The following is a 13,674-nucleotide window of genomic DNA, read 5'->3' as shown; positions in this document are numbered from 1 at the left end:
TTGATACTTCATGTCCAAAATGCAAATGCCGTCCTAATTGTAGTTCATTCGAAGATCAGATAAAACGGTATTAAACTGTTATAATGAATTGCACGTAAAGTTTTCGATGTGTTCAAAGTTTTGTTGCCGAACACGAATCAAGTTTGAGCCACAAGGAACTTGGATCACAATTCACAAGTTAAGACGCCAAAATTTTCAATTCTAATTAGATAAGATTTTGAGATAGCAATCCCATTCTAATTAGTATTTCAAGGAGGGTCTGTAGATTAATATGTTCAATAGATTATAAATAGGGGTTATAATTGAAATTAATAATAAAGTAAATGTTATGGAGGTTAAAAGAAAAAAAAATGAAAATTATGAGTCAGTTGAAGAATGGATTTGTAATTTTGTAAATTTTGTTGTTTGAGTTGAAAATTCAAAACATTTTCAACGACGACAGCAAGAATAATCTAATTTTGTTCCCAAACGTGAATGAGCCCTCAAAACCTTTGATCAAGGTTATTATCCCTAACTCGATCGCGCTAACTTCCAACAACTATTTTCATGGAAAAATCAAGATGGAGTCGTGCTCATTAGCTACGACTTATGAGACAAACATATTGACGGAACCATTCCAACACCATAACCATAGCCAAAGACACCATCTTTCCAAACCCTGCTTATCAAACTTGGTTTCGCCAAAATAAGCTAATTTTTGGTGCCATCATCGACACTATATCCTCTAATCACTTTCCTCTTATTTGTCAAACAAAAACTTCTCACGAACTTTGGAATATACTAGCTAAAACCTATGACAACCCAACACAAACCCGATCCAAGCAACAGCCTGCAAGTTTGAAATCCCAAGAGAAAAGTGAGCGTTCGATCTTCACTTCTTTTTATTTTTATAATTTTTATTTTATATATATATATATATATATATATATATATATATATATATATATATATATATATATATATATATATATATATATATATATATATATATATATGTCTTTAGACCCAACACAAAATTAATTATTACTCACATTTTAATTTAGTACTCACATATTCTAAACCATAAATCAATTAAGTTCGATGTCATAAATTTTAGGAAAAATTGCTCTCATTAATCTGAACTTTGTCTCGTCCGCCCAAATTAATCCCAACTTTTGTTTATTATTTATCACTCCCAACTTTAGGGGGTATTAATTTCTATTGCACCCAATAGGTCATCCAACCTGATGTAGTAGGTTACCACACGTGATAGCTCCAAAAAAAAAAAATTTCAAAAAAAAAAAAACAAAAATTAAAAAAAAAAAAACTACCAAACCCAGCCACCACCCCCCCCATTCCCGGAAAACACTCCATCACCACCCCCTCCCCCGCTGGAAATTCGCGCCCACCCCCCGAAAACCCCTTCCTCGCTGCCGGAAACCGTCGCCCAGCCACCCTTTCCCTTCCCCCACCCCCGAAAATCCCTACCCAACAGTCAACCACCCTAAAAAACCCCTCCTCAGCAGTCCAGTCACCCTCAAAAACCCCTCCTCCCCCTCGAAAACCCCTCCCCAGCAACCCATCCACCCTTGAAAACCCCTCCCCAACAGCCCAGCCACGAAATCGGCCGAAATCGGTGACATTTAGCCATGAAATCGGCCACAAACGGCCGGAATCGGCCGGATTAGGGTATTCAGCCCCAACATCGGCCGTTTCCGGCCATCGGTGCGTCGGTGGTGTTCGTGTGGTGGTGGATGTGGTGTTCGTGTGGTGGGGAAGCTACTGGTTAGTTTTAAGTTTTTTTTTTTTTTTTTTAACATTTTCTCTATTTTTCTCAACCAATTACATGTTGACACATGTGCAAAAAAAAAAATTTCACAAATGTTTACCTGATTTACCGGTTGCAAGTTATTTGGGTGCAATAAAAATTAATACCCCCTAAAGTTGGGAGTGATAGATAATAAACGAAAGTTGAGATTAATTTGAGCGGACGAGGCAAAGTTCAGATTAATGGGAGCAATTTTTCCTAAATTTTAAATAACTTGTTCCAAAATTTTAATTTGTATGTTCTAAATTTTAAAACGTGTGTTTTAAGATTTTTAATTATATGTTCCATATTTTAAATTGTATGTTCTATTTTTTTACTCGTATGTTCTAAATTCTTTACTCGCACTTTCTATATTCTATTTCAGTTTGTTTTAAATTTTTATTCACATGTTTAAAATCTTAAATCATATGTCTAAATTTTAATATGTTTAAAATTTCATATGTCTAATTATTGGGTAAGACTTTATCCTTTTATAATATTACCTCCGTTTTATATTATTTGCAACGATTAGACATTTTTCTTCTCTACTTTATATCACATCGTTGTAAAAATATGAAACGGAGGTAGTATGTGTTTATCTCTCTATCATATTTAATCCTTGTGTAAGATTTGAACCTTTCCCTCAAGCATGAATCCCGAATTAACGAATTATAAAATAAATTACTATGGTACAATAGGAAAATTTCCCTAAAAATTGTTGAATTGTAAATTAATTCCCTATTTGCGTTGGTTTAAAAACTTATTCCCACAATATTGTCCACGTAGGCTTGGTAGTTTTTTTTTTTTTCTTTTTTTTTTTTGCAAAGAACCGCTAACGGTGATAGCGGTTCTATACTTATAAAACCGCTAATGTCGTTAGTGATTCTTGTATTAGGTTCTTGTATAAGAAAACTTCACAATTAAAACTTAATATAAGAACGGCTAGCGACGTTAGCGGTTTAATAACAAGTATAGAACCGCTATCACCATTAGCGGTTCTTTGTAAAAAAAAAGGCCAAACCTTTTTCCAATCCTACGTGGACAATATTATGGGAATAAGTTTTTAAACCAACGCAAATAGAGAATTAATTTACAATTCAACAATTTTTATGGAAATCGTTCTGGTACAATAACAGTACATATAAATATACTGTATAATACTTCGTATTAGGTAGTATTCAAGTCATGTGGGGGGTTTTTACATTATACGGAGTATTGGACATTGCCAGTGTAAATACTTCGTATGTAACTTCTATTCTCAACCCGGCTTCAACAGAGAGAAAAATATTTATATTAGCGGATTTAGTTTATAGGCCGAACTTTAAGTTAATGAGTGTATCAACATGAAATTGGTAGATATATATATACAGAGTCCTCAATTTAGCCAAATTTGTTCATTCAATGAGAAAACAGAAAAGCAAAACAAATGAAATCTTTGGAGAAGTATAGTTAAATTACATGACTTGCATCTGTATACTTGTATTATATTATAGTTCATTTAATGAGAAAATGGAAAAGCAAAACAAATGAAATCTTTGGAAAACTAAAGAATATTCAGGGAGATTTTTTTACCCACAATTTTGAGAAATTTCCTCACAAAACACAGTTTGTACCATTATCCATTAATATTAATCCTTCACAAACCCATTAAACAAGACCAGATACTATCACATAATATACAACAAATTCAAAAATGGTGGAAAAAAACTTATCTGGGTTGCAATTAGCCATAAAATTGTCAAGCATTTTCGGGTTAATCACGATATTCCAGAAGGGATAGTTTCTTTGCTTGGCTAAGGGTTATAAACTTGCAGAATAAGTTTAGAAAAATATACTGTAGTAACCAGATAAATTACATCTAAATCTGTTATTAACATCAGATCTCAGATCAAAAGAAAGATACTTCCATCACATACAAAAAGTAGAAGCTCCTTAACCTTCAGTACTCAAAAACGGATGCAATTTTTTGATTTAGCTAAGGTAAGGTAGGTGAACAGTTTTCGAGCTTTGGTATTAATACTGGCTCAAAAACATATTCTCTCCTAAAAAAAACACCAACAAAGAACTCAATATATGCATGTCGTTACTAAACCTTTGAAGAAACATGCTTCAAGTATCAATCCTAGAATTCTTGACAAGGTTTACCATCTTCGTCTGTATTTCATTTCAGTCCCAGTAGTCTTGACAAAATTCACCATCTTTCCATCAATCCTGGCATTGCGAAAGAATTCTGCTAATTGTGTATCATCTTCATCTCCTTCTTCATACTCAAGCGATACATTGGTAAGCGAATGCCGCCAACAATTGATATCCAGAGACTTCCAACAACCACATTTTTTCTTGCCTTCTAATGGCTTCTCATATGTAAACTGAACAGAAAAAGAAAAAGTTAATTAATAACTGCCAACAATAGCCTCTAACAAACATTTATGTTCTGAGAGGGAGAGGTTTCTTTAATTCGGTTCAGCAATGATTATAATTCTCAAATAGAATGTGTTCCTGAAAGAAATACTAAGAATGAACTACATATATGTGCATATAAGCAACTACTAATATACAATGCCTGTGCGTACTTATTGCAGCAGTGCAGAAGAAATTTTCATGCATATCTGGACATGGATTTGGCCTTATACAACCTGAGGCTCAGTACAGGAACAGCTCAAATCAAACTGAGCACAAGCCGAGCTTCAATGAGCCAATCTAGATGCGACACAAGATCTAACATACACATGTTAAGCCCATGCATGATGTCATAAGCAATCTAACAATCTGCAGATGTATATCATCAATAATACAATTATACAATTGAAACTTTTGGAAAGAGAACTGAATCCGAAGGCTCCATGACCAGAACAGAGTTCAACCCACACCACACTTGAAGAATGCTCAATTATACCAGTAAAATTAATGCAGACTTTAAGACCAGGGTAATCTGCTGGTGTGCTTAACAATACGAATTAACTGAGCAATATGCAACTTAGATCTTCTGGTAATTCTAGTTTATGGAGGAGATTAGAATAATGGTTAATGATTGGAATTTCGTAGTATTACTTATCCTGGATAATCCCGCTGCACTGTTCATTTTTAGTCAATTTGACAAATTATTCTTCAAGTGTTACCCTAACCCCAGATTTTGTTTGCATACAGCAACAAAAATGTCAGAGAATGGGTCAGGCATATGAAAGCTACATAACAACAACGAAAATTCCAGAGAATGGGTCAGCCATAAGAAAGCTACATAACTTAATAAGTTGATACTAAAATGTGGTAGATAAGATATATAGGGAGAACTACCAGTAGCCTAAAAGGAACAAAGAAAAGAGAATAAAAGATTACAGGTCAAAAAACACCTACTAGCAATGATGATGTATGTTTAGTATGGTATACGAAAATAAATACCTTAAAAAACTTTTGAATTCCATCTTCGAAATTGCATACACGCAGAGACTCTGAGCAGGGAGCAAGCCACAGGAGACCCTTGACTAAATCAATAGGAGTATTTTTCAATCTAGTGAAAGTAAAATCTGCACGGTACAGATAAATGATTTTCAACATACAATAGAATTTTATTAGAAGATGTATTGGCTATTAATTGAATAGTTTGACTTAGCAAAGATACTATCCCACATCACTGCCTGCTCATATGTAATGTTAGCCTATACTTTTAGTAGATAGCTAAGCTTAGCTACAATTACCTCACAATTATACAAGACATAAGCTCTATATTGTTCAGTTTTTTCCACCATCCATAAGCCTTTATTTTATCCTTTACTATCTCTGCAATTAATTTTCTCTCAAAACCATGTATTATTACAGTAAGCCAACACTTCATAGATTTTATACCATCAAATGCTTGACACCATACAGTGGAGAGCAGGACTTCAGCCTCACATTTTCTGGAATTATAGCATCCTTAATTGGCACAAATAAAAGCACCCCCATGAAAAAAACATGAACACGTATAAGTATCATGTAGTATGAAACAGATCAGCTAAATAAGAAGACTTATGTCCTTGGTAAAGGATTATTAGAGAATTAATCAACAGGAATTCTTGGTTACCTTAATAGTTGCAAGACGGAGAGAGAAATTTTCAGTGTGACTTAGCCTAGCAATTAACTTAATGAATCCAAGATAGCATTTTTCATCCTCGAAGGTCAACAATAGCATTTGTCAATTTCAAAGCTGGGCAACTGTATACACATCAAAGAGGACAGATTTAACTCACAATTTTGCAAATTCAACTTTGCAATTGTTGAATTAGCACCCAATACACACCCGGGCAACCTATATCCAAAACCTCCTGACTTAGCTATTTCCAAGTTTAGATCCTTGACATTGCATCTAATAGCACAATCAAGCCAATTATAGAATGACTGAATTAAATCACAATATGAATGGAAATTGGAAAAAAAAAAAAAATACAACATGATCTTAGGTAATTACCTGAGTAATTGGAGAAGATGGGATACAAAACCCTAATTAGTAAATTTTCCAATATATTTGGTTGAGCGGGAAATTTTACGAAATTTGAAATTAGGGAACTTTAAGTTTTAGCTCATCAAGTGAATGAACCTCGTATCATAATGGAAGACCCAAATCCTCGAGCTTTAAGCCTCTGTTTTCATGGAGTTTGTTGAGAAATGGTGGCTTGCATTAACAAGTGTGATTGTGTCAAGTAAATGGGGTGACCGGGTGACCACTAATCAGTAGTTTTGCACTTATGCACTATTTGTTATACTTATACGTGGCCGGCCATAACGGGGTTGCTTTGTAAGTGTTATATGAGTTATCCGGTCAGTGTTCAGAGGTTACTTTGTTAGAGTTACAGCGGTAAAAATTTGTGATCATAACGTACTATGAGGTGTCAAGAAATGGTCTTACCGACCCAATCCGAAACCTATCCAAAATTAACCAAATGCATATTCGATTTGTATAGATACAAAAATTTAACATGTCACAAATTTAAAATAAACTCGACTCGACTTTACTAAACCCAACCCGGAGACTTAAATTAAAACCTTAGTATTTGGGTACCCTACAAATAGTTAGGACTATTAGGATTTAGGAGTGGAAGTTCAATTTTAAGTTTGGATTTGGTTCATGTCCAATCCAAATTTATTAATTATACGTAGTACATCTTATTTGATCCATTCTAAATTTCTATGAAGTAATTTATAATTGGATATCTATAACCCAATGTAAAATCCAAAAGCTTTTTTTTTTTTTTCCCCCACTGTATATTGGCCCAAGGGCTTATCTTTCTGTTAAAAAAAAAGGATTTCATTAGAAAAAAAGGGGATAAAAAAAAGAGAGAGAAAAGAAACAGTAATGCTAAGCAGAGCTGAGTTACCCAAAGCAGCCAAGCTTGAGCTCAGCGTAATTCTACTCATCCGTACAAAGAAATGCACTAAACCGTTAAACTGATGCTCATTAGATGCAGTCCATGCAGATCACATCGCCACGAAGCAGCCAAATTGAAATACAAAACCTATGGAGCAGAAGAAAGACTAAGAATGCCTCCACAACAGTTGCTTTCAATAATTTACATAATCAGCCTTTGGAGTTCAGACAGAAACAGTGTTACATCCAAGTATCCAACAGAAGAAATTCAGAATCCATTTACAGAAGCAACACCAAAAAAGACCTGATAGTTCTCACTTCTCAGACTACAGCCAGTTACACAGAAATTACGTGACTTCAAGATAATAGCCTTCAGAGTTTCCCGCAATCATATCTTGTGTGACTTGATGGATCACGGAACATAACAGATATGATTAAAATGGACAGGAATCTCACCAAAATAGAGGAATCTTCTACTAACAATAAACCTCTAAGGTAGGTTAAAAGTGATGAGAGAACAACACGCTGTCTCCTTTCCTTCAAATATTCATCCAAAGCTTCTATAGCCTTCTGTGCTGATAAAGGCATTCTACTCCCGTTCAGATCAACATCGCCTATCTTCTTTGATATACATCTAGCCAGTACAATTGCATCTTCTAAAGCTGCAGACCCTCCTTGCCCAAGGAAAGGACCCTTAACATGCCAAGCATCCCCAGCAACTGTCACAGTTTCTCTACGGAAGTTACCAGAAAGTAAATTCCATGGGGCTCGATACCTCAATCGTGTAAGTGACAAAGAGCTTAAGTCACTCTTCTCTATCATGTCCACAATATCCTTCGAGAAACCAGCTGTTATGTCTATGGTCATCTGTCTGATGGATACAGAGTCTTTCGGCATCTCAGCATCTACACAAAAAAAAAAAGAGGACTGATAAATAAGAGAATGATGTGATTTCAAGGAGAACGAAAGGAGAGAATCAATGGGATAAAGGTTGTAAACTTCACGATATGGTTTCCATTCCATGCTGAACAAATGAACATGCCAACAATACATCACACTTCACGGAATCATGTACAATCTAAGCAAAATTCTCAATAATTAGTCTGAAGAAATTTTTATAGACGTAACAAAACATAGAAAACATTTAAGAGTTGGTTTTTCCAAATTCCACAGCGTTTTAGTTAAATTAAGCAATAAACCTATATATCAGATCACTCAAAGAAAGCAGTAATCAGAAAATCCTCAAAACAAATAATACATTCCACTTTGTAAAACGAGAGCTTTAAACTAGAAAACCGACACAAAGTAGGACACATATTATCAGAAAAGCAGAGAATTTAATGAGCACATATATTTTATGACTATTGGCCTTCTTATAATGATGGGACTAAATCTAAGAAAATAAGCATTGAAATTCATACTTAATGCATAACAAAATAGTTTCAATATTACATTATTACCTCCTTGAGTCCATTGTAGAACGACAAACCAGTAAACTGTCTTTTCATCAATTGGAATTCTTCCAACTAAATACTTATCTTTTCTTACTCTCAAGAATTCAGGAGCAAATCCATGGCCATTTGGATAAAAAGTAAGGCCCCTGACAGCGCATGAGGTGAAAGGCCGAGTAGGTTTTAAGCCAATGTAATCTGCAATGACTGAGTTTGCTCCATCACAACCAATCAACACCTGAAAGTCCATTTTGTAAGCATGCAGTTGATTGAGTGCAGACATATAGTGAAAGAAAGAATATTTGATATTACTTCACATACATGCTTATAATAAGTAGAGGTGAGGGGGCAAAAGAGCCAAAATCAATCTGGAATCAACAATCCAAAGCAAGACAACGAAACTCACTATCTTCGTTGAATCCTAAGAAATATTACTTAAAACCCTTCATTCCAACCGAGTATCCTTATCGACTACACCCCCCAACATGTGTGCATGTGACAATTGAATTTTGACCCAATACTATATAAAACCTTCAGAAGGAACCTAGCAACTGTTAACACACGCATTAGCATAAGCCATGGAGCCTAATACTCTTCAATTCTCTTTTAAGGCATTGGGATACACAAAACTTTACCCTAGCGCCTAGGGATAACAAAGTGGATGTTCCAATTATACCTTTGATCTGAAATGCAATGACTATCCATATTGGACAATCAATAAAAAAAAAACTACTAGGCTCTAAAGATTGGCTAATTATGTACTCCGTAGTCCATATCAGTTTTTCAGCTTGCTGAACTAAAACTTGTTGAGTTCTTAAGCATCATGAGCCAATATAAAGTCAATACAACCTGTGCAAAAGCTACAAAGGCCAATAAAAGGCATATATCACTGATATAAATATAATGCTGCATCAACTGTAACCTTTTATGCAATATCAAAATCGAATACATTTCTGCAATGTACCTATGTGCGATTTTTCCTGCAATGATGACCACCACTGCAGTGGTATATATATAACTATCTTAAAGCCTCTAAAACACTTGGAGAAGTACAGCAGTATTGAAATACCTTAGCTTTAATCAAGCTCCCGTCATGGAGTTGAAGCATAGCATATGAAGTAGAACTTTCGACATTCATAGATACAACTTGGCAGCCAAAACGTATTGTCTCCATCGGTAGTGCATTGGCTAGAGCTTCGATGAGATCATTTCTCTTCAAGCAACGAGCCTCCCCTTCACTGTAATAAAACATTAAAACCCATTTTTAGGATTGTTTTCGTTTTCTAGAGTAAGCTTAAGCATTTATGAACTTTTCCAAGATCTAATGTAAGCTACATAATCCAATTTGAAGGGCATAATATTCAACATTTTCAATAGCACTTCACTTTAAAGTTCTTCCAGTTTTCTATTCCAAACCATGGCATATGTAGGTTAGTGTCGCACTGTTCGGGCCTTCAGTTGAAGATAATATGCCAACTTTTCAAGGATTTCTTAACATTTGAAGCTTACTTGATCCATATAATATAATGGCCTTGATGGGCCTTGAAATATTAAATTAACCTTACAATCTAACCTATTTGATTAATAAGGATAGTCATGTTAGTAAGAAACAATGTGTTTTGTTAAGCTATACGATTCCTATTCAGAACAAACAAATTTCTCCAATTATGCTGCCGGTATTTAAGTTAACAACATTAGATTTACAAGTTCTCTAAAGAATGCAGATCATGGAAAAGCAAGTATAGTGAGAAACAGAGGAAATTATTGAGTGTAAATTGTTGTAGTGTCAATGACCACAAAAGTAAACAGCAAAATGTTTTAGAATGCAGTCAGTGCACGGCTCATTTGATCCAGAATCAAGATACTCACACACACCAAAAAAAAAAAAAAAAAAAAAAAAGAAAGAACTAAGCTTTGTAAGTTGGACACAAACTCTCAAGATTACCTCAAAATAGTTTCTCGTTCCACACCCTTGTCAACCCAAACATCAAGTGCTCTGTAAGATACTTAAGGATGTTAGACAGAACCAAAAGCACTGAACATACAATTAAGAAATAAGAAATTATTACATATGTCCTAATTTGTTAAAGTGCAGGTTTTCGGTACTACAATCGTATCATCACCTTTGAAATGTATTAGCAGTTGATCGAAGACTGGAGTCAAGACCAAGCTGATGTAAGGCACGCCAGCCATTTGGAAAAACACCGATAGCAGCTCCTGTCACTCGCAGCGTATCGGACCTCTCCAACACCACACTCTCTATACCTTTCCTGCATACATAGCAGACATTATGTTTCAGTGAGAGCTTTTCTTTTTATACCATTTAATCTTTCAGCCATCTTTAACACTCTTCATTAAATCATAAAAAATACTTGTTGCTTTATTCACTACTCACTAGTGAGCTACTAACTGAAAAGCAAGAAAATGATTGTGTCCCTGAATCACAGCATTCATCCAAGCAGAATAAAAGCTAAATTTGATCCTATACAACAACATGAATCGCCAAGAATCACCAAATTTCATTACAAACCAGTTAAATACATAACAAGAAACTCCTAGTTGATCCCGAGATTCCAATCACATAAACTTTTTTTCTAAAACTTCCTCTTATCAATTAGATAAATCCCATGATACCTCCACTAGAATCGAAAACCCGGTCCCTAAGAGTGTTTTATCATTGCTAATCGATTTTCTAATTTTTCGAAAAGACGGGGAATCTATCATTAAATTGCAAGAAAACAATAAATTGGACCTGTGAAGAGCAAGAGCAGTAGCTAAGCCACAAATCCCTCCACCAACAATCACTATCTCTATCTCCTCCACCGCCGCCATCACCACTCAACCTCTCTTTCTCACTCTTTCTCTTTACAACACCATATGATATCTGGCTAAATCATGAGTATAACTATGCTACCATAACATAAATATTAATATAATCTATAGTTTATAGAATTATAGCAACTTGCATTTCTACCTTCAATATAATAATCCCCAGAAACTTTGATAAGTTTGAAACGTCATCCCTGATCTAATCAACATTCTGTATAAATCACTTTACAGAAATCCATTATTAACAAACTCATTAAAAAATTAAGATAATATACAAAGATTAGATTTTTTATATGTGAAATTCTAAAAGAACTCCTTTTTAATTGGATTAATTTGTATCAGAATAAGACACAAGCAAGCAAAATTGCAAGAAACCCCATTATTATTATTATAATAAGCATACAGACATTAAGTGATTAGCAGTTAAATTAAAGTGGGAAGGTGAAATGAGTTTCAATCTAGAAAAAAAGGGCAAATGATACCTTTGATAATGAGGAGAAGCAGTAATAATCCATTAGAACCATTCTTTCCTCTTCCAGCGCAGGAGGGATTTCTGATCAACATAGTCCCACACTCCCACATAGAATCTTTCAATTTTTTTTTTATTTTTTTTTTATGTATTTTTTTTAGAGAATAAATAAAGGGCGGAAGAGGAGAATCGATTCTAAAATCCCGTGAAATCGGGAAGGAGGTTCTAACCACTTTCTAGTCTAGTGGAAAGGCTACAACAAGGCGGTTGTGCTCTGCACGATGTTTACGTGCATATGTGGCCTTCAACCTTCCCAACACATCAAAGATAGAACAATAATAAGTTAATATTATTTTATAAACTAACCTTCCTAGGGATGTCAGTGGGGCGGGAATAGGTCTTGGTTTGGCGGGGTGGTGGGGCGGGGATGGGGATAAAAACCATACCCACCATGGGTGATGGGGCGGGGGTGGATTTTAAGTTGTACCAGCCCCATCCCTGCCCGCCCCACTTCATACCCGCCCCATCCCTATCTCATACCCACGTCTATATATCTTTAAAAACAAAATTATATACTATTTTATAAAATAATTAAGTGAAGTAAAATATTAATTATAATACTTTGTACTATACTTATATTATAAATAAAAAGGTGTGTAATTTTAAGAATGTTTTTTTTTATTATTATAATCCGTATTAATTATGTAGGATTGTGTATTTGTGAGACAGAGATTAGGTGGGTCTTGGGTGGGGATTAAGCGGTGGGGATGAATATCTAAGTGGGGGGTGGGGCGGGGATGGGGATGAATATTGGACCCGCCGCGGTGATGGAGATGGGGATGGGGATGGGAAGACCAACATCTGCCCCGCCCCACCCCATTGACATCCCTAAATCTTCCACATAAAATGGATTACATAATCAATTAATTTTGACCATTCATTCTGATTAATGTATAAGTCAAAAGACTATCATTGAAATCTTATTTGATTCATTATGGAGTACAGTTTCTAAATATGTAAATTTCATAAATTTTATTAACACAAATTTTAAGATAATAATGATAAAAAAAAAAAAAAAAAAAGGTCTTGAAAACCGTGTAAAAGAAAATGTTGCCAAGAATTGGGGGTGGAGGGCGTATACAAATTATGTCTAGGCAACTATATAAAATATCTACAGGTTTGAGATAACATAATTGTAAGCGCATAATCGATTTGGGGCAATGAATTAGTGGAGTAATAATTTATCCTATATTGTAACAGAATTTTTTTAATCTCTCTCCTCCGCTATTTTAGGGTTTCTCCAAAATCTTGGTCGTTTAGGCCGGAAATTAGACTATTTCCGACTCTTTTCCCTTAATTTTATTTAATTTTGTATTTTAAGTTTCAATAAATCTACACAGGTAGTGTAGATATTTGTGCGTCTCTTTATAGTGGAGTGTCTCCCTATAGTGGAGTCGTTAATTTTTGTTGTAATCATCTTTGGCCCTATTGTCAGCTCTTTGGTAAAGATTTATTCGTGAACGCAACGGTTGTCAAGTTTTCAAATGCGTTCAGGCGAATCAGATGAGAATCATTTTTACGGCTACAACAAATCGTTAGACCGTCTCTCTGAAAAGGATGTACATTCCAGTGATGTGCGTGAGAGATGTACCACAATGCAAGATCTATTCAATGAACGTAGGTTTGATAAAGGAATCCCTAGTTTGATTCAATTTTATGTATTTGTTAATTTAGATTTCATTTGTAGATGTTGGATGACTTTTTATTAATGAATTGATTTGCTTCAAAAACAAAAAAA

At 34.7% G+C, this 13,674-nt stretch overlaps 1 protein-coding gene and 1 long non-coding RNA gene across 3 annotated transcripts; both read right to left on the bottom strand.

Moving 5' to 3' along the window:
• Positions 1–3,492: 3,492 nt before the first annotated feature.
• Positions 3,493–6,544, bottom strand: LOC110701853. 2 transcript variants are annotated; one of them, XR_002507403.1, is made up of 5 exons: positions 6,231–6,544; positions 5,847–5,977; positions 5,630–5,698; positions 5,186–5,310; positions 3,493–4,155 (listed from the first exon to the last, which is right to left on the bottom strand). It is a non-coding gene; the product is annotated as an uncharacterized LOC110701853 (long non-coding RNA). The 2 variants fall into 2 exon arrangements; XR_002507404.1 differs by lacking the exon at positions 5,630–5,698.
• A 646-nt stretch (positions 6,545–7,190) lies between these two features.
• LOC110702062 (FAD-dependent urate hydroxylase-like) lies at positions 7,191–11,495 on the bottom strand. The gene is made up of 6 exons (XM_021879704.1): positions 11,331–11,495; positions 10,702–10,848; positions 10,524–10,574; positions 9,648–9,816; positions 8,588–8,816; positions 7,191–8,032 (listed from the first exon to the last, which is right to left on the bottom strand). Exons 1-6 carry the CDS (start codon positions 11,408–11,410, stop codon positions 7,500–7,502), a joined length of 1,209 nt encoding a protein of 402 aa, XP_021735396.1. The 5' UTR covers positions 11,411–11,495; the 3' UTR covers positions 7,191–7,499.
• Positions 11,496–13,674: the final 2,179 nt, after the last annotated feature.

The sequence above is a fragment of the Chenopodium quinoa genome, unplaced genomic scaffold (genome assembly GCF_001683475.1).
Source record: "Chenopodium quinoa cultivar QQ74 unplaced genomic scaffold, ASM168347v1, whole genome shotgun sequence".
Taxonomy (NCBI): Eukaryota; Viridiplantae; Streptophyta; class Magnoliopsida; order Caryophyllales; family Amaranthaceae; genus Chenopodium; species Chenopodium quinoa.
The sequence above is the reverse complement of the archived record's forward strand: the minus strand, read 5'-3'. Positions and strand labels throughout refer to the sequence as shown.